The following is a 27,392-nucleotide window of genomic DNA, read 5'->3' on the forward strand; positions in this document are numbered from 1 at the left end:
GTGCCCCGCGAGACTGGGGTCAGCGTGGAGAGGGCAGAGGTCACCCGCAGGTCGCTCGGAGGAGTGGGGGCAGAGCGTGGGGTTGGTCAACCGCCCAACCCTAAACGGCGCTTCGGGAATCTCCCGGAGGCGTCGGAGGCCCTCTTCCAGCCCGGGTCTGGGGTTGCAGACAGCTGTGGAAGAACCAGGAGAGACGCGAAATGAGAGAACCTTGTACGTAAAAAACGGAGCTTTAGCAGTTTTTTCCTAGAGGCCGCAGGAGCGCAGGGGAAGGGGGGACCGAATTCCAAATACGTCCGCATCGGATGGTTTCAGAGAGGGCCAGCCACCCCGAAGCTCACTGTAACAAGTTTTTACTAGAATTGTGTACGTTGACCCAGAAAAATATAGTGATTCCTTGGTAAAGTTTTTAAAAGTTTAAAAGGAGTCCTCATGGCATTCATTTTGTGTTAATCGTATTTTTATTTGCCAGCAGCCTGGAAGGAAAGACACCAAATTATTAAAACGATATTTATCTTTGATGAATGAATGATATGAAGGACTCTCACTTTGTACTTAATAGCCTTCTGAATTGTCTTAGACTAGTAATGAGCATGCATAACTCATCAGGGTACTTCCCATGATAAAAACTTAAATTCTTAGTCGGTTTATAGGCTATCTGCAGTCAGGCTTTCCCAATGTCAGGAGTTCGAAAGCCCATATGTAAATCCTAAACACTTTGAGCATATGTCCTTGTGTCAGTTATCAAGGCATTGCCTCTCAGCTCTGAACACGCTTCGACATAGGCTCTGTGATAAATAGAAATTATTTTGAGCATTTCTCCTTCAAAGCCGGCACCAAGTTAAGCCTTCTGAGTAAAGTATGCTGGAGGAAGAAGCTCCTTGCAGTTTCTAGAGCAGTACAAGAGTTGGGAGTGTGATCCTGAGAACATCCTGTGGGGTCTACCGCAGCCACAGGTTCAAACCCAGTTCCTCTGCGACCTTACAGCCCAAATTTGGCAATAACCTTCCTACAGCCCTCTTAACCCAGAAACCAGAGTCCTGTGAAGCCTGCAGGCAGCCACTTGCCCATACTTCTTTGGCAAACCCTTCAATGGCCTGTGCACAGTTGCCTGTGGCCAACAGGGTCACACACTGAGCAGTCATTCCCTCATCAAGCCTCCCCCTCCTCCATCAACCCCACCATTCCTTCTTAGACATTCTGAGAGCTTTCTACTCTAGCTGGCTCCCAGACCCCTAAGGCATCCCCCTGACACTGACTGATGATTGCTCCCTTTGCTGGCTTCTCTGTCTTGCTTAAGGGAAGGTGGATGTCAAGCATTAACTGTGATAAAAGGGTAGCCAGAAGACATAAGGACATTATATGGTACCTAGGGCTGAGGACCAGTACTCAAGGACAAATTTGAAAGGAGAATGCACCTGGTTGGAGAAGGCATGGGTTGCTACCAGATTGCAGAGAAGGTTTACCCAGTCTGGAGGTGATCTGAAGTCGCTGGGCAAACAACAGAGAAGGGGGGAGAGGAGAGCCAGCAGTCTCTGCCATAATGCACTCTCTTTATGATTCAGACTTTGACATAAGTAGGAATTTTTTAACTAAAAAAAAAAAAAATAGATCGTGTTTTTTACATTCATGTGATTTAAGGGATATGGTTTCAGAGGAATAAGGTTCTAATGCTTAGAAACAGATTCTGACCTATAAACTCCAAAGATCTGTTTGAGGAAAAAATAAGAGTGCACTCAAAGAGCCCAAAACCCAATGAAATCAGGATGTTAAAGGGCTGGGGTTGACAGGACACAGAACAAAGGAAAGTATAAAAGAGAGCCACAGATGTGAAAGGGGAGATCAAGAAGTAGGCAGCACATAATACACTGAGGTTTAACCACAAAAGGTTTTTTTTTTTTTTAATCGGAGGAGGAGGTATTTTTAATGCCCAATATTAAGAGCTAGAAGAAAAAAGAAAGAGATAATCCCTTACTTGGGCCCATATGATATGTGGTAAGGGACCATACAAGTGAAAGGAAACAAATACCCAATGTCTATTTTGATTGTGTTTTTTCTCTTTTCTCTATCAAAATGATCCTCAGGCTGTAAAGAATAAGGGAAATAGCAGTTGAAAGGAAATGAAACCCAGGATAGGTGCAGTGGCAAGAAGCACCAACTTGCTTTAAATGGGTTAAAAATCATCAGACCCATATAAGTTATATCCCAGCATATTCGAAGTGCTGTAGATTATGACCCCAAAGCCTTTATTATGGATGTGGAGAAAATATGTTGGAGATGACATAAAACTAAATATGAATACTTGCTGGCTTAAGTTCCATAAAAAGGAAAAATACATATTCTAGACATTATGCTTTGTGAACTTGATGCCTATTCCCAGGATGATCCGTGGCCATGAAGAAAGGTGATTATTTAGGGGCCTTTAGTGGTTTACCAAGCCCATTTCATGCCAAATGGACCTCATTTCATGTTGTTGGAAGAATTAATTGATCATTAGAATAGAATTATAGCACACACACTATAATTTGATTCCAACAAAGCAGCTGGCCCAGGATTAGTCATGACTCATTCAGTTAGAAGTCAAGGCAGAAAGGCTGTTTATTAGCTGATTTAATGGGAAGGATGCTGAAGTGGCTCTCAGAGTCAAAAGATGATCTGCAGAAACCGAGTCTCAAGGGACAAGCAGCAAAACCCACTTCCCCAAGCTTTCCTTCTCCCTAGTTCTCAGCCTGCTTCTCAGTGCTTGGCTTCATCCCGAGGTGACTTCACTTCCTGCTGTGGGGAGGATGGCTGCTGGCAGCCCCATATTCATATTTTCCAGGCTTGGCAGCCCCAGTGGAAAGAGAAACCTCCCTTTTCCTCATAGCAATCACACAGAGCAACTTGTACCTTTATTTTTTATGTTTCTATACTTGACATTTTTACATGTACAGTTGACCCTTGAACAACACAGGTTTGAACTGTGTGGGTCCACCTACACACATTTTTTACAGTACTGTAAATGTATTTTCTCTGTGGTTTTCTTAACATTTTCTTTTCTCTAGCTTTATTGTAAGAATATGGTATATAATACATATAACATACAAAATAAGTGTTCATTAACTGTTTCTGTTATCAGTAAGGCATCCAGTCCATAGTAGATTATTAGTAGTTATATTTTGCAGAAGTCAAGTTATATGCAGATTTTTGACAGCACGGGTGTTAGTGCCCTTAGGCTCCATGTTATTCAAGGGTCAACTGTATTACTTTCTAAGAACAAAAAAATTTTTTAATAAAAAAATTCAATCAACAAAAAAATCAAATTTATCAACATTAATATAAAGAGCTGCATTAAAAAAAAAAAGCTGAATGGACAGACTATGGTTCATGTAACTTTCCCCCTACTTTTGTATATTTAGTTTTCAGATCCTACTATTATAAATAAAGCTGCAATTAACATTTTTGGATGTAAACCTTGGTCCATGCCTCTGATTATTATGTTAGGGTAGAGTCCTAGAAGTGGAATTTCTAGGCCAATGGTTTTAAATATTTTCCTGGTCTCTTGATAAATGTGTCTATATTGCTTTGAAGAAATGGGCCTATACTTCAGTATTACATTATTATTATTAAAAAAACATGGATGCCTGGATATCTCAGCGGTTGAGCATCGGCCTTTAGCTCAGAGCTTGATCCTGGAGTCCCAGGATCAAGTCCCACATCAGGCTCCCTGCGGGGAGCCTGCTTCTCTCTCTGCCTGTGTCTCTGCTTCTCTTTCTGTGTGTCTCTCATGAATAAATAAATAAAATCTTAAAAAACAGACAAAAAATAGGCCCCCAAAGCCCCTAGCATTCCCATTATTATTTTAATTTCCATTTATATTAGTATTACTTTCTTGTGTTAAAGGGATAACTTCTTTCTTTAAAGACTTATGTATTTATATGAGAGAGCGCGCGCATGGGCAGGGGGGAAGGACAGAGGGAGAAGGGAGAAATCCTCAAGCAGACTCCCCACTGAGCATGGAACCTGACGTGGGGCTCAATCCCAGGAACCCTGAGATCATAAGCTGAGTTGAAACCAAGAGCCAGACATTCAACCAACTGAGCCACCCAGGTGCCCTTAAAGGGATAATTTCAATATAAAGTGCTAAGATAGCAATATACAATGGGAGCTAATGGGGGGCACCTCGCCATTAGAGGTGAGGAATTAGGCTGGATTGGAATGTAATACTCATCCTACATAGAATGGGGTAGGAGGAAGGCAATAGTCTAGGGCCCCCTGTGTGGGCCAGCCTATGTCTGTGGTGTTAGAGCTGTGTACCATACCTTACATGGAAAAACTGGAGAAATTGAAGTATATTCAGGGGAGGCTGATAAAGAGAGAAAGTCTGAAAAACACATCACAAAATTATGGTATCTCTTCCCAGCTTACTTCCAGTGCCCACATAGCCTCTCTCCCAACCCTCCGTCTCCCAGGTCTGGAAGGGGTATTGGTCTCACATGGCCTCCAAACATTCTTTTTGTCAGTGTCCATTCTGGGAAACCATTGGTAATATTTTCCCTCAGACCTGAAACCTCTATGCAAGGCAGTATTCTTGATTACAAACAACTGAAACCACCTCTGGCTAAGCAAAACAGGAAATCAAATTTACTGGAAGGATAGGAAGGAGGGAGGTTAGGCAGGGCTTGGAGGAGAGAAAGTCCAGCCAGGTCACACTGATCTAATTCACCATAATTCCAAGAACCAGCTGGCTAGAATGCCACCATTAATGCCACCGCCTCTGTACCGTCTGTGCTGTCTCCATGAATAATCACTGCCCCTACATCTTTGGGTCACTCGTTCAACAGGCAGTGAACATTTGAGGTGGAAACAATTCACTGCCTGAGCGGAGGTCATACGCCTGAGTCCTGGTTTCCAGGTTAACGGGGAAATAAAGTCTCCGTCCCTGTACGATATCCATCAAAGGAGGTGGGACCCTGCCTAACCCAAATCCAATCAGAGAAAAATCTCTCAAATAGGAGGGGTGTCTGTTTAAATTCCCAGTAGTTTAAAAATGGCAACTATGACTCCCTCCCACTTCATGTGGTTAATGCTTTTTTTATTTCCTTTTGACAAATCAGTGAGATGAGCTATTGTATTTACATAAGGTCACGTTTACAACATTCCTGAAAGAAATGCCTGTCCAAGTTGATGTTTACTTCTAACCTTGTCACCAAAGAACAGAAAGGGACCCACCTATAACCTCATTTCAGATGAGGTAATGACATTATGGTTGGCTCTTACCTCAGTCTTCTGTCACATGTGAGGTAAAAAGACAATCCTCTGTGAGCCATCTGGGGCTGTGGGGAACAACCTCAGTTTCCACTGTCCTTTTTTTTCGTAACAAATAATTCCTACCTGCAATAGCTAAAACTAGAAGGGAAGAAATAACCTGCCAAAGACCAATTCCACACCAACTCGTAAGTTTCCTGAGACTGCTGTAACAAATTACTACAAACTAGGTGGTTTTAAAAATAAAAAAGAAAGAAAACCCAGAAACTTGTTCTCAGGAGGCCAGAAGTCTGAAATCAAGGTGTCAGCAGGGTTGGTTCCTTCCAGAGGCTCTGAGGCAGAGTCTGTTCTGTATCTGTTGCCTCACTTCTGGTGGTTGCCAGCAATCCTTGGCATTCATTCCCTTAGAGATGCATCATTGCAATTTCTGCTTCCATCTCCACATTCCCTTCTTCTTCTTGTGTTTTAATGTGTCAAAACACCCTCCCTCCTTTCTCGCCTATGGACACCAGGCATTGTGTTTAGGGTCTACCACAAATCCAAGATGGTCTCATTTCGAAGTCCTTAATTACACCTGCAAAGACCCTATTTCCAAATAAGGTCACATTCACAGGTGTCAGAGCTTACGACTTGGACACAAGTCCTTCGGGATACACAGTTCAACCCACTATACCAACCAAAGCCTGAAGCAAGTGTGGTTATTAATATTGTTGTAAAGAGAATAAAGGAACAGAGAAAGCCATTTGGCTGCCTCTGTCTCTTGGTGTTCTGAAATTTCTGTCTTTATTTTTTATTTATTTATTTTTAAGATTTTATTTATTCATAAGGGGGGGGGGCAGAGACACAGCAGAGGGAGAAGCAGGCCCCATGCAGGGAGCCCGACATGGGACTCCATCCCGGGTCTCCAGGATCAGGCCCTGGGCCAAAGGTGGCGCTAAACCGCTGAGCCACCCGGGCTGCCCTCTATGTCTTTATTTTAAAAGAACTAAAGTGACTCCTAAAGCTTCTGTGGAGGTCAATCTGATATCTAACAAAATCACAAGTGCATATCATATGCCTTTTGGGTAGAAATTTTTAAAATAATATTTTTAGGGCAGCCCAGGCTGCCCTAAAATAACTTGTGAAGCATAATATGCATAAGGAAAAGTGCACAGAAGGGTAGACTATGCTACCCTAAATATTGTTCTTTCCTCTTCCATTTGTATTAGGTAAACAATCACTTTAAAGCTTTTTTCTCTTGTAAACATGACACAGTTCATGCAAAAAAACAAATCAGAAAAATTGAGAAAAGTACAAAGAAACTACACAACAATAGTATTACCATTCAGAAATTAACTATTAACATTTTGTTATGGTTTGTTTTTTTTTCCAATGTGAGTATACACATACACTTTTTTAAAACAAAGATGGGAACCATCTCTGTAGTTTCCTAACAAGTTACAATGCATTGTGCCCAACCTTTTATCTAATTAAATTAACACAGAACTACATCATAATTTGTAATTACTGTCTAGCATCCTTCTTTTTTTTTAAGATTTTATTTTTTAGGGAATCTCTACACCCAACATGGAGCTTTAACTGAGATCAAGAGTTGCATGCTCCATCCACTGAGCCAGCCAGGCGCCCTTCTCAAGTGAAGCCTCACTGAAGACATTCAAGTTGTCTTCAGTTTTTTGATATTACAAATAACACTGTGGTAAATATCCTGCTGCATACATGCTTGAAAACTTTTTAAAAGGCCAAATTTTAGGTACAGAACATACATAACTTGCATCTTACATGTGCATCAAAAGGAATTCCTCACATTCCTTCCAAACTTGCAATAGCCATAACATTCTTCATCCCAGTTAAGTGCAGCATCCTCTTTCCATTAGCTCAAGCAAAAAATAAAAATTACAATAAAATAAAATGAATTAGAGTCATCCTTGTTGCCTCTCTTTCTCTCACACCTAAATCCAATTAATCAGCAGATTCCCTTGGCTCTTTCTTCCTGATACATCCAGAATTCAACCATTTAGTTCCTCCACTGCGCTAACACTGGCCTGTGTCACCATCATCTCTTACCTGAACAACTGCAATGGCCTCCTAACTAGGGTTGCCAAATTTAGCAAACAAAAATGTAAGACACCCAGTTGAAATTCAGATCAACTTTTTTTTTTTTTTAGTATTTGTAAACCCAAATATTGCATTCTCCATGCAGCAACCAGGGAAATTCTTTGAAGAACTCAAAAAGTAACTCCTCTATTCAAATTCCTATGATGTCCTTTCACCTCAATTGTAATAAAAAGTAGTCAGAATGGCTGAAATTCACAAGTTAGGAGATAACAGATGTTGGCAAGTAGAAAGGGGAACCTTCTTACAGTGCTGGTGGGAATGCAAGCTGGTGCAGCCACTCTGGAAAACAGTATGGAGGTTCCTCAAAGTTAAAGATAGAACTACCCAATGACCCAGCAATTGCACTACTAGGTATTTATTTACCCAAAGGATACAAACATAGTGATTTGAAGGGGTACCTGCACCCCAATGTTTCTAGCACCAATGTCAGCAATAGCCAAAATACGGAAAAAGCCCAGATGTCACTGACACACGAGCGGTTAAAAAAGATGTAATATATGTACAGAATGAAACATTACTCAGCCATCAAAAAGAATGAAATCTTAGTTTTTGCAACGACCTGGATGGAACTAGAGGGGATTATGCTATGAGAAATAAAATCAGAGAAAGATAATGATATGGTTTCACTCATATGTGAAATTAAAGAAACAAAACAAGATCATAGGGGAAGGGAAGGAAAAATAAAGATAAGATGAAAGAGGAAGAGGTAAACCAGAAGAGCGTCTTAACTATAGGAAACTGAGGGTTGCTGGAAGGGAGGGGGCGCGGGGGGAATGGAGTAACTGGGTGATGGGCATTAAGGAGGGAGGGCACATGATGTGATGAGCATTGGGTGTTACATGCAACTAATGAATCCCTAAACTCTACCTCTGAAACTAATAATACTATATGTTAATTGAATTCAAAAAAAATTTTAAAAGCAGAAAACCTTAAAGCTGAGGCACACAGCCCTGCAGGAACTACTCCTAGAGGCTCTTTCCCTTTTGGTCTCCTTAACCTGCCAGTCCTCCCCATTTTTCGTTTGAATCCCGCGTGGCGGGAAGCCGCCGGCAGGTGTTGGGCGGGGCTGGGAGGAGCCGCCGTGCCGCCGCCAGCCAATCAGAGCAGGCAGGAGCCTCCCTGCCTCCCCCCCCCCACCCCGACAGCCACGCGCCAAAATTCCAAACGGGACTTCGCCCCGGTCCCCGCCGTCTCCCTCCGCCGAGCTCAGCGAGCCGGCACTATGTGAGAAGAAGAAGTCAGCCTTCTCCCCTCGCTGTCGGCTCAGGTCCTGGCCCCGGCGGTGCAGGTCCTCCCCCACTCCAAGCCGAAGTCCGTCGCCCGGCAGAAGGGCAGAAAGTTTCGAGCCCGCAGTGGCGGGGCCGCGGCGTGGGCGGGCCGGGCGGCGGAAGGATTCCGGGCGCGCGCGCTGCGGCCGCTGGCGCGGAGCTTGTGGCGCCAGAATTCGGAGCGCGGAAGAGCCTGAGCGGCTGGCGGCCGGCCGCGGACTCGTCTCCCGCCGCGGACGCCGGGCGACGAGACAGAGAAGATAAGATGGTGGTCCTCCGGAGCAGCTTGGAGCTGCACAGCCCCTCGGTCTCCTCGGCCACCGACCCCCTGGACCTGTCCAACGAGTTCCTCAGCCTGGAGCAGATCGGCGGGAGGCGGCTCCGCTCGGCCCGCGCCGCCGAGCAGTCCGCCGGCACCGTGGCCGCTTCGGGCGTGAGTACCGGCCTGGGGCCTGGGGCCTGGGGCCTGGGGCCTGCGGGCCTGCGGGCCTGCGGGCGGCGGTTTGGCCGGGTGGGGCCCGGGGGTGGGCGGCGCGGTCCGGGTGACAGTTGGCGGGGGAGGGGGGAGGGGAAGGGGGGAGGTTGGGAAGAGTGTTGTCGAGGGCAAGTAAAATGGAAGGCTTCCTAAGATCCGCGCCCCCGGGGCTGTGGGCCGGGGTGGGCGGTCGGAGGGGGCACAGCGGTTCCTTTACTACCGCATTTCATGCGAGGGGGAGACCGAAGCCCTCAGGAAGCTTGGTGCGGGGCTGCCCCACCCCCATCCCGCACACCTTAACCTCTCGTCAGGCTCGCATCTGGCGGCGGGGCGGGGGGGGGGGGCCCGCACGCGCTCGCTGACTCCCCGCTGGATGCACGGTGGGCCACGGGAATAGAAAGATTGTGATTCACGTTTCCTGACCTTCATCTGCGATCCAGAGAGGTTCGGTAATAAGAGCGCCGTGAATAACAGCAGGTTGCATAATGTGGGGGGGAGATGGGGAGACCAACATTTCACGTACACCTTCATTTAAGCCTCGGTAACAGCCCCCGGAGAGTGGATAGTTACGGTATCTGTGTTACAGACGCGGAAAAAACGGACTCAAGAAGGTAGCCAGTGAGTGGTAGATAGATCTAAAATTGGAACTTGGATCCTCTGCCTCCAAAACCTTTCCCTTTCTATTATATCATGCTGCAGTTATAAACAGTGTCTATAGGGGAAGTTTCCAAGGGGGTGGAGCAGTAAAGTCTTGAAAAGAATTCCTTCTCTCTGAAGGTCTGAAGTACAGATTGGATTTTTGAACGTAGGTTTAAAGCCAGGGGGAAGAGACCCTCCAGTTCCCTACCGGAGCTGCTGAGAGAGGCGCAGGTGGGGGAGACAGGGTTAACAAAAGGTTAGAGAAGTGGAGGGAGCAACCCTAGAAAAGTTAAGGCAGCAGGAAGTAGTTTAGTTCTCTTGGAGGGAGGGTAGGCATGGGGCTGAGAAAAAGAGGACCGGAGAGAGGGTTAGGAAGTAGGAAGTCAGAATGAGAGGCCAAGAGGGAGAGACTGAACAAACATCGTTATGGGAGGGATCACCACATGAAATTGGTTGTCAGTATCTTTTGTAGGCACCCTGTATTAGCTGCTTCTCTACTGAAGGAAGTGAAAAGTCTGTTTAATCTCTGAAATTGTGATTCTGAATTGAGAAAAAAAAATTTTTTCCTGAACTTTCAGGATAGGTTTCTCTCTTTTTTTTTTTTTTAGAAGATAACTTCCTAACTCGTGTTACCCATAACAGTAAGGCCCTGTTCCCTACACACATCCCTTCTTCTTTCACAACATTCAGAAACATCCCTGATTTTTTTTTAATTTTTTTTTAAATTTATTTATGATAGTCACAGAGAGAGAGAGAGAGAGAGGCAGAGACACAGGCAGAGGGAGAAGCAGGCTCCATGCACCAGGAGCCCGATGTGGGATTCGATCCCAGGTCTCCAGGATTGCGCCCTGGGCCAAAGGCAGGCGCCAAACCGCTGCGCCACCCAGGGATCCCAGGATAGGTTTCTCAATCACATATTGAGATTGAGATCTGAGGAGGCCAGACACGTCTGCACTGAACTGGAGTCCCTTACTAACCCATGTTCAGAAAACCTAATTATCTCAATAAATATTTATTGAGTAATTATCCTCTGGACAGTGCTAATTCCTATGATTGTAATGATATATTGAACATTGATTAAGTAACATAGGTGCTTAAAACAATTACTAGTTTTGAATCTCAGCTTACCAATAATCTACATTTGTTAAAAGAGGTGATCATACATGGGAAGACATTACCCAAACAGATTGGCCTATAGTTAGGACTCAGGCATTGTCAGCAGTTAAGACCAGGGTCAATGTTATGCCCACCCCCATCTTTCCAGTTCTTCAGGCCAAAAACCTAAGAATCATCCTGACTCCTCTCTCATTTCATAGTCACAAATTCTGTTGGGTCTACTTTCAGTGTATTTGGAATCTGATCTCTTCTCAGGTCCTCCATTGTTGCCATGCTGGCCCAAGTTATTATCTATCTCTTCCCTAGATTGTTAAAACGGATTCTTCACTAGCTGCCTGGTTTTCCACCCATGTGTGCAATGGTCCCTTTCCACAACCATCAGTTCTCAGGCATAGCTTACAAGAGTGATCTTTATAAAAGAAACAGTTGATCTCTCTGCTCAAAAATTTCTAAGTGTAAAAACTGAAAAGTTTAGGAGTAGCCCTATGCCCTTTTCTCTTTATGATGACATCCTCTTCCATTTTCCCTTTTGGAAAACCTGGTCCTTTCCACCCCTTTGGTGTAGCTGCTCCTTGAATACCAGGGCCTTTGTACTTGTTTTCCCCTCTGATGGGAATACTCTTCCTCTAAATATCTGTGTGACACATTCCTAAGTTACTTTTTACATTTTTAATTTAAAAAAAAATCTCAGAACTCACAATACTTACCATTTTCCAAGAATTTCACAACTCTTAACTCAATCCTCCTAACCTTATGAGGTAGATATTGATCATCTTTGTTTTGCAGGTGAGAGAACTGAGACACAGAGACTTAAATAACTTTATAATAAGCAGTAGAGCTCCAGGTTCAACCTAGGAGAACTTAGGAATTTGTCCGTTTCAAGTCTGCTAAAACTTCACCTTTTCAGTGATGCTTACCCTAAACACCTTATTTAAAATTACCACTCTCATTGACATGCCTCTTTACTGTGCTTTGTTTCCTTATCACCTCCTCACGTGTTCTATTAATTTCCTACTTTTTAAAGTATTTTACCCTCTTCCTAAGTCAGAATGTAACTCTGTACAGTTCTGGATTTTGATTTTTTGTTCAGTATTGTATCCCTAGGACCTAGAATAGAACTTATGTGTAACAGATACGTAATAAATACTCATTGTTAATTATCCTTTCTTTAAAGGAACTTTAGAAGAAGAGACTTAACACATCAATATAACAGAGGCTGTTTGCCATTCTTGCCGTATCAGTAGTATGTGGTGGCTGAGCAATTAGCACTCAGATAGATATTGTAGGGTAAAAGGGATTTTTTTTCCCCAGGCTAGGATTTCCAGTAGGGATTATACCTTTGAGACATAGTACTTCTGTCTTCTATAAATTCTCCATAGACCAAATTATAATCAGAGGGTTACTTATCATGGGATTGGATCAAAAGAAATGGATAGTCCTGAGGGGTAATGTATTCATGCTGTCAAAGCCCACCAATGCCAAAAATGAAACATACCTTTGTGATTGGAATATTTTCTAATTGAAGTACATTCAGTACATTTGATTTAATTACAGCTGTTTTTTTTTTTGTTTTTTTGTTTTTTTGTTTTTTTTTTACATCAGTCAAGCATTTCAGAAACTTAACACTTGGTCACCCTGATTGTATTTAGATATTCTTATCTCCTCAGGTTCATATTTTTTGACAGATCATTTCTTAGGGTAAGTTTTAAAGATGGTTAAATTTATTCATATTAATTTGTTAACTTGGAATTTTCTTCATCTCAGAAGCCGACCTTATATTTAATTTCTGAAGGTTTAGTTACCTATTTATTAACCTCATTCTACCTTTACATTTTGAATATGAGCTTAATCAGATGGGCTTAAGGATTTCCTTGTTTTGGGGTGGTTTTTTTTTTTCTCCTGATTTAGTATGATTTCTCTGAAGTTTTGTTTTAAATTTGTTTTTTTGTTTCATAAACTTTTATCTCCATCCTAATTGGATCACAGGATACAGCATTTTCACCCATTCAGAAGCCCCTTCTGTGGTTTCTTTTTCCTCCAGAGTCAGACTAGCTATTGCCTATTTCTGTGCTTCCATGGGTCTGAGGTTCTTTGATTTGTTAAATTTACGGTTCTTAACATTAGATAGTAGTGGGATGGTGAGTGTACATTATTTTTAAGTTGTGTTTATATACATTTTTATTTTTCTGTATGTTAAGTAAAATAAGATATGCTGTGGTGTGTAGGAGGTACTTTTTAAGTTAGCTTTTTTTTTTTTTTTCAAAGATTTTATTTATTCATAGAGACACACAGAGAGAGAGAGGCAGAGACACAGGCAGAAGGAGAAGTAGGCTCCATGTAGAGAGCCCGACGTGGGACTCGATCCAGGGTCTCCAGGATCACGCCCTGGGCTGCAGGCGGCACTAAACCGCTGCGCCACTGGGGCAGCCCTAAGTTAGCTATTTTAAAAGTTTGAAAAGTACTGCAAATAACAGTTGATATGTACAACATTTGGGAGATTATTTAAAATTTGGTGTATAACACAACACAGAAAAATGAAAAGTATACAGTTTAGTGAATTATCATAAAGCATGGTAGGGATTGGGACACCTGGGTGGCTCAGTGGTTGAGCATCTGCCTTCAGCTTAGGGCGTGATACCAGGTTCAGGGATTGAGTCCCCCACTGGGCTCCCTGCAGGGAGCCTGCTTCTCCCTCTGCTTGTCTCTTTCTCTCTGTCTCTCATGAATAAATAAATAAAATCTTTAAAAAAATAAATAAGGCATGTAGATGACAAATACTATAGGAAATATAGTCAATGATGTAATAACATTGTATGACGACAGATTGTAACTATACTTACATGCTGAGCCTTGTGTAATGTATAGAATTATTGAATCAGTATGTTAATAAAATAAATAAGTAAGTAAATAATTACGTCAGTCTTTTGATCCACTGGAATTTAAAAACCATAGTTATTTGATTACCTGTCTTGAAACATTAAAAACATAATACATAAACATGCTCCTTTAGCAATTAGAAATTTTATCTTGATTCTTTTTTTCCTCTTTTAGCTTGTATTTCTAATTCACAAAGCCACAGCATTTTATCTTGATATATTTTAATACTTAAAAGTACTTTATTAAGTATCCTTTCATACTTGTAAAACAAAATTTGAAATTTTTTATACTTTTCTGTGATCATAAGGCTCTGAGAAATACAATCTATAATATTCAGTTGATTCAAACATCAAAAACATACTTATTTCGATTAAAAATGAAACCAAAAAAATGAAACCTAGAAAGTAAGATTTCATTGGGATTTCATGTGATTGAGGTTCCCCCCCCCCCCCCAATTAGTTTTCATATGTCTGTGGAGGAATCTTAATGCTGAAGACAGTGTTTGGCATCATTTCCATGCACTGAGAAACATTGTTCATATAAATAAGTAGACAGTAATGAAAGGAGTTTAGCAGTGCCACTCAGTTTTTCTGGCTTATATGCTGAAAAACGCCAAAATTATTTTTCATGGTCTCTTAACTTGATTAGGTCTCTTTTTCAATTTTGTTGAAAGCAGAGAATTAGAAACCACCTCCCAAAGGAAAGGATTTGCTGCCTAGCTTTGTCATTCAATTTAACAACACCTATACTAGTGTTTTTCTTTGTTTAGCTTTAGGAGGGTTTTTAAGGCCTTGAGGAAGTCCACAATAGGAAGATTTAGAATGAGTGAGAGAAGACTTTCTTTTGTAAAAGGAGAGAAAGGTGAATGAAAGAGGATGCCTTCTCAGGCAGATCAGTTTTAAGAAAAAGTACATGTGGAAGTTAAGAATCTGGAAATAGATTCCCATAAAATTTTTCTTAGTCTTGTTATATTATTCCTAAGATGTAGATATTTGTTTAAAAAATAATACACTGGGATCCCTGGGTGGCCCAGCGGTTTGGTGCCCGCCTTTGGCCCAGGGCGTGATCCTGGAGACACGGGATCAAGTCCCACATCAGGCTCCCTGTGTGGAGCCTGCTTCTCCCTCTGCCTGTGTCTCTGCCTCTCTCTCTCTCTCTCTCTCTGTGTCTCTTCAGAATAAATAAATAAAACCTTAAAAAATAAAATTAAATAAATAAATAAATAAATAAATAAATAAATAAAACACCTACCTAAAAGTGTAGGTATTCCTTTTCAGACATTCTTATATATAGGTACACAGATAAAAGTGATTAACAAACCATACATATTACTAATATTTTATAAAGTACCTATCTAATTCTTAACACAAATCCTGTGGTTTAAATATCCTTATTTTATTTGTGAACCAATAAGTATTCTGCTCAAAGCAAAATTAGATGACAGAATGTCCTGATAAAATGAAATGACTGTGTAAAGCCAGCCTAAGTGGAAGGGTATACTTATATTGTAGGTTTTCTTAAAATACTGACCATTTTTCTAAAATTATCAATTTTCAGAGTAATATGGCATATAATTAGAGAGTTGTTAGGTACTTTTATCTTCTCATGTAAAAGTAGCCTTTATATGATTTCAGAGAAATGTTTGTGAACTTTTGAATACTTTATGACAGAGCCTCTATAGCTCATAAAGCTGCCACTAAGAAACTCTATAGTCTGTTGAGTAAGAATAAAGTCATATAGAGCACTGTGGTTTTTACAGTAGATTAACATACATATAAAGAATCTTTGAATTCAAGTGTTATATCATCTGGGTGAAACTGTGAAATAGATAAGTAATAACTCCTTTTTGTCATCCAAGCCCAAATTACAATTCTGATGGTCCAGTTATTTTTTAAAGTTGTTGCCAGTGGTTGCATGGCAGGCAATGGTTTGTGTATCTTTCTAATTTCTGTAGCCTTAAAGGAGTATTTAATGTTATGAACTATTACAAATTTTTGTCAGTGGTGGAAAACTTTATTAGGCCACTTGCTGTGAAATAGAGCTATAAACCATCAATAAATCTTAGACTAGACATTGCTGGTATTTGTTTATCATAACATGATTGTTTTAAATACGATTATAGTTTCTTGGGGAGATACAGAATGATGCTGCATAAAAAACAGTTGTTACAAGCTTGTAATCAAAGAAAACTCTTAGGAGTTTAACTTGGGGATTTTATTTTATTTTATTTTTAAAGATTTTATTTATTTATTCATAGACACAGAGAGAGGCAGAAACACAGGGAGAGGGAGAAGCAGGCTCCATGCAGGGAACCCAATGTGGGACTTGATCCCGGGTCTCGAGGATCACACCCCAGGCTGCAGGCGGCGCCAAACCGCTGCGCCACCAGGGCTGCCCTAACTTGGGGGTTTTAAAGAAAAACTTAGATCACTTTCTCAATTTTTCTTAAAGGATGGGTCTTCGGTTAAAGAAGTTGAAACCTACCACCGGACACGTGCTTCAAGGTCTTTGAGAAAAAAAGCACAGAATTCTTCAGATTCTAGTTTTGATAAGAATATGGAAATAACAGAAAAACATGCTAATCAAAGGCATTTTACAAGGTAATACACGATGGTTGAATGCTAATTTTAAATAGTTTTAAAGTAATTTAGGATTTGTATTTAATTTTTTAAGTGTACTCTTGACCAGTCATCAAGATTCCAGGGTTACAAAATGTAATTTGAAATGAAATTGCCACAAATTAATATTATTGACTTAAAATATTAATATGTAACCAGTTTTTATTTTCTTGTTCAAAGACAGTATTTGTGGTATGTGTGAGTATAGCTGACAAAGTCGATAACTACTTATTTTTGTGATTTTTAACTTGCTTATGATGTGATTCTTCTTCATACTTACACAAAGCCTCTGTTCAAAATAGTGGTTTATACTTGTGATCGCTTGCTATCAAGTATTTTGTTAATTCTGCGTCATTTATGAATTTGTGTGTTGGTGTGCTCCTAAAGTAGTTTTCACATAGGAAGTGGAACATGATTTTTTTTTTTCTTTTGACTTGTCTAAGGGGACGAGATGTTTTATACATATTTAAATTTCATTTCTCAAGAACCCTGAGGTAGATGGCATGAATTCCATTTTAATACTCAAGGAAGGGCAGCCCCGGTGGTGCAGTGGTTTAGTGCCGCCTGCAGCTTGGGGTGTGATCCTGGAGCCCTGGGATAGAGTCCCATGTCAGGCTTCCTGTGAGGAGCCTGCTTCTCCCTCTGCCTGTGTCTCTGCCTCTCTCTTTCTGAATAAATAAATAAAAATCTTAAAAAAATAATAATAGTACTCAAGGAATTCTTTTCAGTGAATTAAGTAAGTTAGTAATTCAAGGAACTTGGATTTGTTTGGTTTGGGGCAGATTTAAATTTAATTAGCTAAAAATTCTTCACTTTTCCTCTCACTTTGGTGGGCCTGACATAAATGGGGGAGGGTGCCAATTAGAATAAAATTTCTTTGATGAAATAATTGTTTTATTGTCATAAAATATTTCTCATACTGACTTAAGAGACTAGAACCCTCCTACCTTTTTTTTAAAAAGACTTATTTATTGGGATCCCTGCGTGGCGCAGCGGTTTAGCGCCTGCCTTTGGCCCAGGGCGCGATCCTGGAGACCCGGGATCGAATCCCACGTCGGGCTCCCGGTGCATGGAGCCTGCTTCTCCCTCTGCCTGTGTCTCTGCCTCTCTCTCTCTCTCTCTCTGTGACTATCATAAATAAATACAAAAAAAAAAAAAGACTTATTTATTTAAGTAATCTCTATGCCCAACATGGAGCTCAAACTCATGACCTGGAGATCAAGAGTCATACGCTCCACTGACCAAGCCAGCCAAGCACCCCTACATAGGACCCTCCTATTCCTAGGTAGACTTTATTTTGTGTAGCAGATTTTCCAGATAAGTGACATTGTGCCCTTTTAAGTTTGTTTGGTTTTTTTTTTTTTGTATTATTTAAATAGTCTTTCATTATGTATTTTAAAATTGGCATCATTTCATCCATTATTTATGGTGTGCTTACTACCGTGTTTCGTAGGATCCAAGATAACAACAATTGAAACACTCATTGTTTTATGAAACAGTAAAAAACAAAACACTGAAAGTTAAGCTATGACATTCCATCAATTTTAAGACACATCCCAATTTCAGAGATGTTAAAATGGAGGGAAATGTAACTTACAGAATTGATGAAATACAGTTCAAGCTACCTAAGTATTTCTGAAAATTGAAGTCTTGGGAGTGGAGAAAGTGGCCCATGGGTTCTCTGCAAGAATTTTAGACTTTATTTCATGATCTGAAGAAAAAGTAAACATTCTAGATCGTCTTAATGGCTGCCTTGTAGAGAATAGTCATAAAATTTCAGGCCCCATATTTGTATTTACAACTAAGTCGATACCAGCTAGTACTGCTTGAGTTAGCTCAGGTTTATGAGATAAAAATGGAGTCTGACCTTAATATATAAATGATGCTTTGAAGAGGAAGCCATGGATATGATGTCATAACATGCTGTTCATATGAATATTTGGAGCACTTGAAATAAAGAGAAATACAAACATGATGTACAACATACCAAACGCAAAAGAAACTGATAGCAGTCTATCACATTCACAGAGCAAATGGCTATTTTGTTTCACCAAAACCTCATGTTAATATTTTTGTTAGTGGTTTTGTTGGCTTATTTGTATAAAATGTAAATGAATTTCTCTCTAATTTGTCTTGTACATAGTCATAAAAAATTTAATGTTTGGGAGGCACCTGGGTTTCTCATTCAGTTAAACATCTCTTGGGATCCCTGGGTGGCGCAGCGGTTTGGCGCCTGCCTTTGGCCCGGGGCGCGATCCTGGAGACCCGGGATCAAATCCCACGTCGGGCTCCTGGTGCATGGAGCCTGCTTCTCCCTCTGCCTATGTCTCTGCCTGTCTCTCTCTCTATCTGTGTGTGACTATCATAAATAAATAAAATAAAATAAAATTTAGAAAAACCATCTCTTTATTTCAGCTCAGGTTATGATCCAGGGTCCTGGGATCAAAGTGCCACATTAGGCTCTGCACTCAGCAGGAAGTTTCCCTGAGGTTCCTTTCCCTCTCCTTTGCCCTTTCCCCTGCTCACTCTCACTTGCATTCTCTCACTCTCAAATAAATAGATCTTAAAAAAAAAAAACTATTAAAAATTTAGTGTTGGAAGTCCTTAAAGTCTGTACCTTTAAAAGTTAATGTAGCTTGCTCAAATATATGAAACATCATACTGTCCTTTATGCTCAAAATGTATTAAAGGAGTATTAAAATAAGTGCTTTTTCAATCTAGATTTAAAGATGAGTGACTTATTATATTATATTATATTTTTAAATTTGATTCCTTTTACAATATATTGAATTGCTACCTTTTATTTTATTTTATTTTTAAGATTTTATTTATTTATTCATGAGAGAGAGAGAGAGGCAGAGACACAGGCAGAGGGAGAAGCAGGCTCCATGCAGGGAGCCTGACGTGGGACTCGATCCCGGGTCTCCAGGATCACATCCTGGGCTGAAGGCGGCGCTAAACCGCTGAGCCACCCGGGCTGCCCGAATTGCTATCTTTTAAAGTTTATTTTTATTTTATTAGAGAGGGAGGGGGGAGGAAGAGGGAGAAAGAGGATCTTAAGCAGACTTCATGCTCAGTGTGGAACCTGACAGAGGGCTCCATCTCACAATCGTGAGATTATGACCTGAGCCACCTAGGCACCTCAAAAATTGTTCTTAAATAACAACTTTATGGAGATATAATTCACATACCATAAAATTCACAATATTAAGATGTATAATTCATTGGTTTTAGAATATTCACAATATTGTGCTACCATCGCTACTATCCAATTTCAGAACATTTTCATCACCCCAGAAAGAAGCCCTGTTATATTAGCTCCCTCCTCCTTCTACCTTTCTTTCTTTTTTTTTTCCCTTCTCCCTTTCCAGTGGCTCTTTGGAAACCAATAATCTACTTTCCATCTCTATGAATTTGCCTATTCTGGACATTTTATATAAATGGAATCATATTTATGTCTTTTTGTATCTGGCTTTTCACTTGGTATGATGTTTTTGAAGGTTCATTTTATTGTAGTACCTATCAGCACTTCATTCTTTTTTCATTGAATAAGCTTCCATTGCATAAATATATCATGTTTTGTTTATCCAGTCATTAGTTGATGGACATTTGGATTGTGGCTTTGTGATACTGTGAACATTGGTGCTCAGATTTTGTGTGGACATAGGGTTTTGATTGTTTGGGGTGGTATATACCTAGGAGTGAATTGCTAGGTCAAATGGTAACTGTTTTAACATTGAGGATCTGCTGAACAGTTGGCTAAAGCAGCTGTACCATTTTACATGCCCATTAGCAGCACATGAACGTTCTAATTTCTTCACATCCTAGTCAACACTTGTCATAGTCTGTCTTTTTGGTTTTAGCCATTTTAGAGGGTGTGAAAATACCTCAATGTGGTTCTGATTTATGTTTCCTTCGTTGTTAATGGCATTGAATATCTTTTCACGTGCTCATTGGGCATTTATATGTCTTCTGTGAAGAACTTCTTAAAAATGATCTGTATATTCAGATTATTATTACAAAGACTGTTATATTACATAGTGATAACCTTTGGATCTGTTTGTACAGGAAGACTTAGATAAACCGACCCTTAGTTATTGTTGAATTTTGTTTTATGTAGTTTCCCGCTTATCAGGGTGACCCCTTTTGCTCTTGCTAGTTTGCCTGACTGTAGTAGTCTTTTTACTTCCTTTGTGTCCCTCCATCCATTTTGTTTTCTATCTGAGGCTCAAAGACCAGGGAACCAAAACTGTTAGAATAATACAGAAAGAGTTGAGTAACTGTACCTGATAGCAGGATCTTATACCTCTTTGGTTCTGGAGTTCCTAACTAGGACCCAGTAATCATAGTTTTTAAGGGGGCACATGAAACCTCTAAAATAATGTATAAATTTGTATGTGTGTATGCAGTTTTCTAGGTAGAAAAGATCCATAGCTTTTATCAGATTTGCAGACACCTATTTTTGTAAATAGTTTCATTGGAACACAGCCATACCCATTTGTTCTATGGGTGTTTTCCTGCTTCAGTGTTAAAGTTGTGTGAGTAGTTGTGACAGAGACTGTATGATTCACAAGCCTAAAACATTGACTACCTGTTCAAGAAGTTTTATCAACCCCTATAAGGGCCAAGGTGCTTCTATTTCCCTATAGGTGAGAAGGAAGGAAGGAGAAAAGAGAGGAGGAAAGGCAGAGAGACAGACATTGCTTCAATCATTATGTTTCTAGCATTTAATTGGGGACTTGTTTATAGAAATCTAGACCTACGTGGTATGGAGGGAGGGGCTTCTTTTTTTTTTTTTTTTAAGATTTTATTTATTTATTCATGATAGTCACACAGAGAGAGAGAGAGAGGCAGAGACACAGGCATAGGGAGAAGCAGGCTCCATGCTGGGAGCCCGACGTGGGACTCGATCCCGGGTCTCCAGGATCGTGCCCCGGGCCAAAGGCAGGCGCCAAACCACTGTGCCACCCAGGGATCCCGGGAGGGGCTTCTTTATGAGAAATGTCTATGAGCCAATGAAAAACTAGGCCTTGACCTGTGGATGGATTGCATGAATGTTTTATTTTGTTCTTGGTTCTTACCAAAAGAGATAATGAATGAATGATGACTTATATTGCTGTGAGAATACATGATCTAACTCTTCTAGATAAGATGATCCCATTTTATTTTAAAATGTCACATTTGAAATCCCCTGTGTAACCAGGCCACTTGGAAATAGCTTGACACATAGGTTGATTAATAGATGTAGCTATCCAAGTATGGAAAATTGAGTCCCTAAAAATAAGTTAATGAAACATATTGTTTTGTTTGCTCAGTGGAAGGGAGGATACTTATTTTTTTTAAAGCCTTGGAAAGTATTCTTTCCAATTTCAGTAGATTCCGTCTGCCAGTTTGTAAGTAGGGTATCTGATTTACAAATGGGACTGTTTCTGCATGTGAATGATAATGCATGTCATACAGAGGTGGTAGCCAGCAAATGTTTTTAGAAGGAAATTAACATATCACCAAGAGACATTAGTTCTGTTTATAGTTATAAATATCTCAAGTATGTGGGATCACTATATCCCTGTGGTATAAAACACATTGTCTTGTTTTTGCTCAATACTTAAACTATAACTAAATACGTAGGCTACAGACATAATTTTTTTGTTTTAAGTAAGATATTTTGATTTGATTATTCTGTTTAACCAAGAGTTAATACATGAATCATTGCGTTTCACAACTGGGTTCTCAGACTTTGTTTAGCCGTAACTGACATAAGCATAGATATTATATTCTAAAGCTTTTTGTTTTACAGTGTTTTTTAAGCTTTTAAGTATCTATGAGTATTTACTCTCTAAGCTGATACATCTTTTTACCCTACTTTGTAGTGTTAGGAAACAGGTTTTGAAATTATGTCAATTATTTTGAATTATTTAATATATTTTTTCATATAGGCAATTGGCCAGACAGCAGGCTGATAAGAAAAAAGAAGAATGCAAAGAAGGTAAGTAATGTTAAAGACATTTCAAATTGAAAACATGTAATTCATATTTTGTTTACAGATGTATTGAGGTATATACAATAAATTGTGCATATTTAAAGTGTACAATTTGTTTGGTTTGACATAAGTATATACCATGAAACCACCACCACAGTCGGATAGTGAAGGTAACTGTCACTGCCAAAAACTTCTTCAGGCCTCTTTATATAATCACTCCCCCAGCTCCTTTCCAGACGTTCCATGCACCAGGCTTCCTGAGCAATCACCAGTCTACCTTCTATCACTGTAATTGTCATTTTCTAGAGTTTTGTATAAATGAAAATTATACAATTGCATTCCTTTTGTCTGGCCTGCTTTATCTCAGCATAATTACTTCGAGTATCATTCATGTGGTTGCATTTTCTTGCCAAATCCTCCATTATATAGATATACCACAGTTGTTTTTACCCCAGTTTTATTGTGATATAATTGACATATAACATTGTGTATGTTTAAAGTGTACAATACATGTTGATTTGGTACATTTATATATCACAAAATGATTATCATAGCTTTAGCTAACACCAGCATCATGTCACATAATTACCATTTCTTTTTTGTGATGAGAACATTTAAGATCCACTCTCATAGCAACTTTGAAGTGTATAATACAGTATTATTAACTATAATCTCTGTGCTATACATTATATCCTCAGAACTGACTTGTCTTATTGCTGGAAGTTTATGTTCTAAACACAATTCCTCTTTTTCCCTCACCTGCCAGTCCTTGTTAACTAACATTCTAGTCTCTATTTCTATGAATTTGGCTTTTTTTTTTTTTTTTTAGATTCCACATTTAAATGATATCACACAACATTTGTTTTTCTCTGACTTTTTCCCTTAGCATAATGCCCTCAAGGTCCATCCATGTTATTGCAAACAGCAGGATATTCTTCTTTCTCATGGCTGAATAGTATTCTATTGTGTATGTGTATTTTACACTCTCTGTATCTATTCATTCATTGATGGACACTTAGGTTGTTTGCCATAATTTGCTTATTCATCTTTTGGCGGACATTTGGGTTGTTTCCAGTTTGAGGTTATCACAAACCTTTGTTGGACATTTGTGTACAGATTTTATATAACATATCTTTCCTTTCTCTGGAGAGTGGAATGGCTGGATCATATGGTAGGTGTATGTTATAACTTTATTTTTGTTTTCTATTATTTTTAAGAAAGATAAGTTCAATGGGACACCTGGGTGGCTCAGCGGTTTGGTGCCTGCCTTCGGCCCATGGCGTAATCCTGGAGACCCAGAATCAAGTCCCATGTCTGGCTCCTTGCATGGAGCCTATTTCTCTGCCTATGTCTCTGCTTCTCTCTCATAAATAAAATAAATAAAATCTTAAAAAAAAAAAAAGATCAAGATACAATGATTTTGTTATGACAGTCTAGCTGTTCAGTTCATTTTAGAATTGTTTTGTAAATGCCATTATTTAAAACGTTTGCATTTATTTTTATGAACACATCTTGAAGACAAAGTGATTCCAGTTACTCGGTCATTGAGGACGAGAAACATTGTTCAAACTAAAGAACACTTGCATGAAGAGAATGGTGACATTGAAGTTCGCCGTAGTTGTAGGATTAGAAGTCGCTACAGTAGTGTGAACCAGTCTGTGCTGTTTGACAAACTTATAACAAAGTAAGTAAAAATTATTTAGATCAAGATGATTTAACTGGCAAAACTTTGCTGGGGAGGGATCATAAATTTCAACTAGCTTAAATATTTAATACATTCAGCTGTGTAAAGCATAAAGGAAAATAAATTAGTACAGGGCTTAGTAATAGTTCTATGTATGTATTTAAATTTCTTGGAAAGAAATTTTAGAATATTTTTACATATGGAAATCAATGCCTTATATAGATATATTTAAAATCCCAGCACTCAAAAAATACAATGGAAGAAAAATCAAGTCTTTAAAAATGTGTACTACTCTTAAAATTTTAGCTTCTGTTATGTCAATTTTCTTAAAGCACTGCCGAAGCTGTACTTCAGAAGATGGATGACATGAAGAAGATGCGTAGACAGAGAATGAGGGAACTTGAAGACTTGGGAGTGTTTAATGAAACAGAAGAAGTAAATATATCCTTCGTTAGCCCTGAAACTAGTGTAACATTGTGTGTCAACTACAGTTCAGTAAAAAAGAATATGTATATCTCTTTCCATATAAGGGATGATTTAATGATCTCCAGTTTAACCTTTTTTCTATGGTACCTATCCATTTTTTGATTGTTATTCATCATTTTCAACATTTTTAAACTGTCCAGCATTTTGATCTGTCACTAGTTATTGCTGGAGTTGTAAGAATTTATAACTGTAAATATCTTCATTTTAAGCAAGATAGGAAGATCCTATTGAATTTTTTTAATATACTAAATATTAATGGCTTTTGTTTAAACATTTTTAGGAGAATCTTAATGTGTACACAAGAGGAAAACAAAAAGGTATTCAAAGAACTGATGAGGAAACAACTGACAATCAAGAAGGCAGTGTGGGTTAGTCTTTTGTTCTACTTCTGGGTTTGAATTTCAGCACTTTTATTTAGTAGGAAATAGCTTTTTTATTCAGAAGTTGTAACATTTATGGTACTTTGTGAGAGATTAAAGGATTGGTCATAATGGAAAAGTGAGGGCAGTAGAGAGCTTAAAAGGATACTATGTCTTACTTAGGAAAGTACTTGAAATCAAACCTAAAGCAAATAAACCTGGTTTGCTTGTATGATACACCTGCAGATAACACACCTCTACCTGTTCTAGTTAAAAGGTGATTAAAATTGAATTTTGCTCTTCTGTTTAGAAATTACTACTGTGATTTATTAGAACTCTTAAGTGAAAACCAGTTTTCTGAAATGGATTTTAAATATTTGGTGAGGGTGTTTCACATTTTCATAAGTAGATTGTTTGAGTTACACTTTATGTAACTAAGTAACAGCAAGAAGGTCTGGATGGAATTTAAAACTTTAAGAAAACGAATGGAGGAGATACTCTAATTTCTCAACATGTGAAATTAACTTAGAAATTTAAGTATAGTCACTTATATATAATAATAAAATTAGCAATACCATAAACTTTAGTTTGGTTCTACTGATAGTAGCCTTTAAACGTATTTTCCTCCTTCCTTTTTTCCTTCCTCTAGTTATTTTTAATTTTACAATTTACTTCATTTTTAAAAATCTTCATTTAATGTTGCAAATACATTAACATAATTTCTATGAACAATCTAGAAGTAAAAAATTTTTAGAGAAGGGTCTCTTTCTTCCTCAGTACCACTGTGTTAAAAATTGTTAATATTTTGGTGAGTATCTTGAAAGTAAGTGTTTTTTAAATGTAGAATCATCTGAAGAGGGTGAAGACCAAGAAGATGATGATGGTGAAGATGAAGATGATGATGATGAAGAAGATGGGGAAGAAGATAATCAGAAACGATATTATCTTAGACAGAGAAAAGCTACTGTGTACTACCAAGCTCCACTGGAAAGTAAGTGCTATATAATTTTTTTTCCAGGAGAAGCTGTAAATATATTACCTTTATCTTTACTGCCTTTTTCTCTGTTATTCTTATTTTTCATGTTTTCATTTTGCAGAATACTCATGGCTGTTGTCTTTCATAAACTATCCTAAATGTGCAAGAAAGTTAGATGTTATCCTTGACCAAAGCAAATAATGGGCTATTTTGAAATTTCGTGTCTGTCTTTAATTATTTGAGATTTATTTATTCATATTTTACAGCTTTCTACTTAGTTTATTTTGCCACTTTGTGTAAATAGGACTGGTTTTGATTTATGTTGATGTTGTACCTCAGTACTCATGAACATATATATGCAGGGCTGATAACCAGCTGTTATGCATCAGTATAATCATAATGGTTGTTTATGGCCAGTGTATGTTTTGGTTGGTTGGTGTCTGCTATACATATTTTCAACAGCAACCCTGCAGATGTAAATGATTTAAAACGTGAAAAGTAAAACAGTGTAAGGTAGATATTACTAGTATTTTCATGAAAGGCAGCACCTTTGTATTTAGATGAATACCAAAATTATATTTTTCAACTAGCTTAAAATTACATATGTCACATACCTTTTCTTCTTCTTTTTAGAACCACGTCACCAGAGAAAGCCCAACATATTTTATAGTGGCCCAGCTTCTCCTGCAAGACCAAGATATAGATTATCCTCTGCTGGACCAAGAAGTCCTTATTGTAAACGAATGAACAGGTTTGGTTCTGACGTAGTGATTGATTTATGACAACATAATTGTGGCTATGTTAGCGTAGGATTCTAGAGTCTTAGGATTGGGTATATCCAAATAAGATTCTAGAATCATATATTTGGGAGAGTTAGCTCTATGCTTATAGTGCTCTTATCACTACTACCACTGATTAGTTTTTGCTTTTGCTTCCATTAACAGAAATTGTTAATAACTACCATGGTAAGGTAGCTGATTCTATTGTTCCACAATTTAATAATAGAGGCTACCTTTGCTTCAGTGTTTACTGTATTCCTGGCTTGGTGTTAAGCATCTTACGTAGACTGTTTCATTTAATCTTCACATTGCTCAAGTGTAGGTCTTGTCTTCCACATAGTATCACAGACATATTTCCTCACTATGACAAACATTCTAGGTTATATAACTTTCTAGACTTTTCATGATGGTGACCATCCTTTTCTGGGTCGGTTTTTTTTTTTTTTCCAAATTTTATTTCCACTTTTTAAAAATCCATTTGTCTCTTACAATAGGAAATATTAATCTTCTTTGATCATTCAGATTATTTGTAGATTTTTTTTACTTCTACATCATAACATTTGTTGGTTGTCATATTTAAGTCCAAAGAGGGAACTCTCCTTATTTTCTTATTCTCCCAAGTAGTAAAAGATTTTCTGATTCATTACAACTTTCTGGATAATAGTAACATTATAGTAGTTCATGAATGAGAGAGTTTGTTGGTGAAGATGAAAGAAGGCAGAAAAAAATGACATTGTGTTACTTTTTCCTAATATTAATTTGCTCAACGGTAA

General features: G+C 38.9%; 1 protein-coding gene across 2 annotated transcripts in view; it reads left to right on the forward strand.

The window, feature by feature from the left end:
- Positions 1-8,586: 8,586 nt before the first annotated feature.
- The window catches only part of ATAD2 (ATPase family AAA domain containing 2), a 62,119-nt gene continuing 43,313 nt past the window's right edge, over positions 8,587-27,392 (forward strand). Inside the window, exons 1-8 of one of the 2 annotated variants that reach the window (XM_041769717.1) lie at positions 8,587-9,063; positions 16,189-16,337; positions 22,292-22,341; positions 23,854-24,019; positions 24,352-24,454; positions 24,786-24,873; positions 25,709-25,855; positions 26,474-26,591. In XM_041769717.1, the coding sequence (XP_041625651.1) occupies positions 8,896-9,063; positions 16,189-16,337; positions 22,292-22,341; positions 23,854-24,019; positions 24,352-24,454; positions 24,786-24,873; positions 25,709-25,855; positions 26,474-26,591 (989 nt within the window). In that variant the 5' untranslated portion in view covers positions 8,587-8,895. The remainder of the gene's footprint in view (positions 9,064-16,188; positions 16,338-22,291; positions 22,342-23,853; positions 24,020-24,351; positions 24,455-24,785; positions 24,874-25,708; positions 25,856-26,473; positions 26,592-27,392) is intronic. The other variant, XM_041769715.1, reaches the window with a different exon arrangement.

This window comes from Vulpes lagopus, chromosome 9 (assembly GCF_018345385.1).
Source record: "Vulpes lagopus strain Blue_001 chromosome 9, ASM1834538v1, whole genome shotgun sequence".
In the NCBI taxonomy this organism is placed as follows: domain Eukaryota; kingdom Metazoa; phylum Chordata; class Mammalia; order Carnivora; family Canidae; genus Vulpes; species Vulpes lagopus.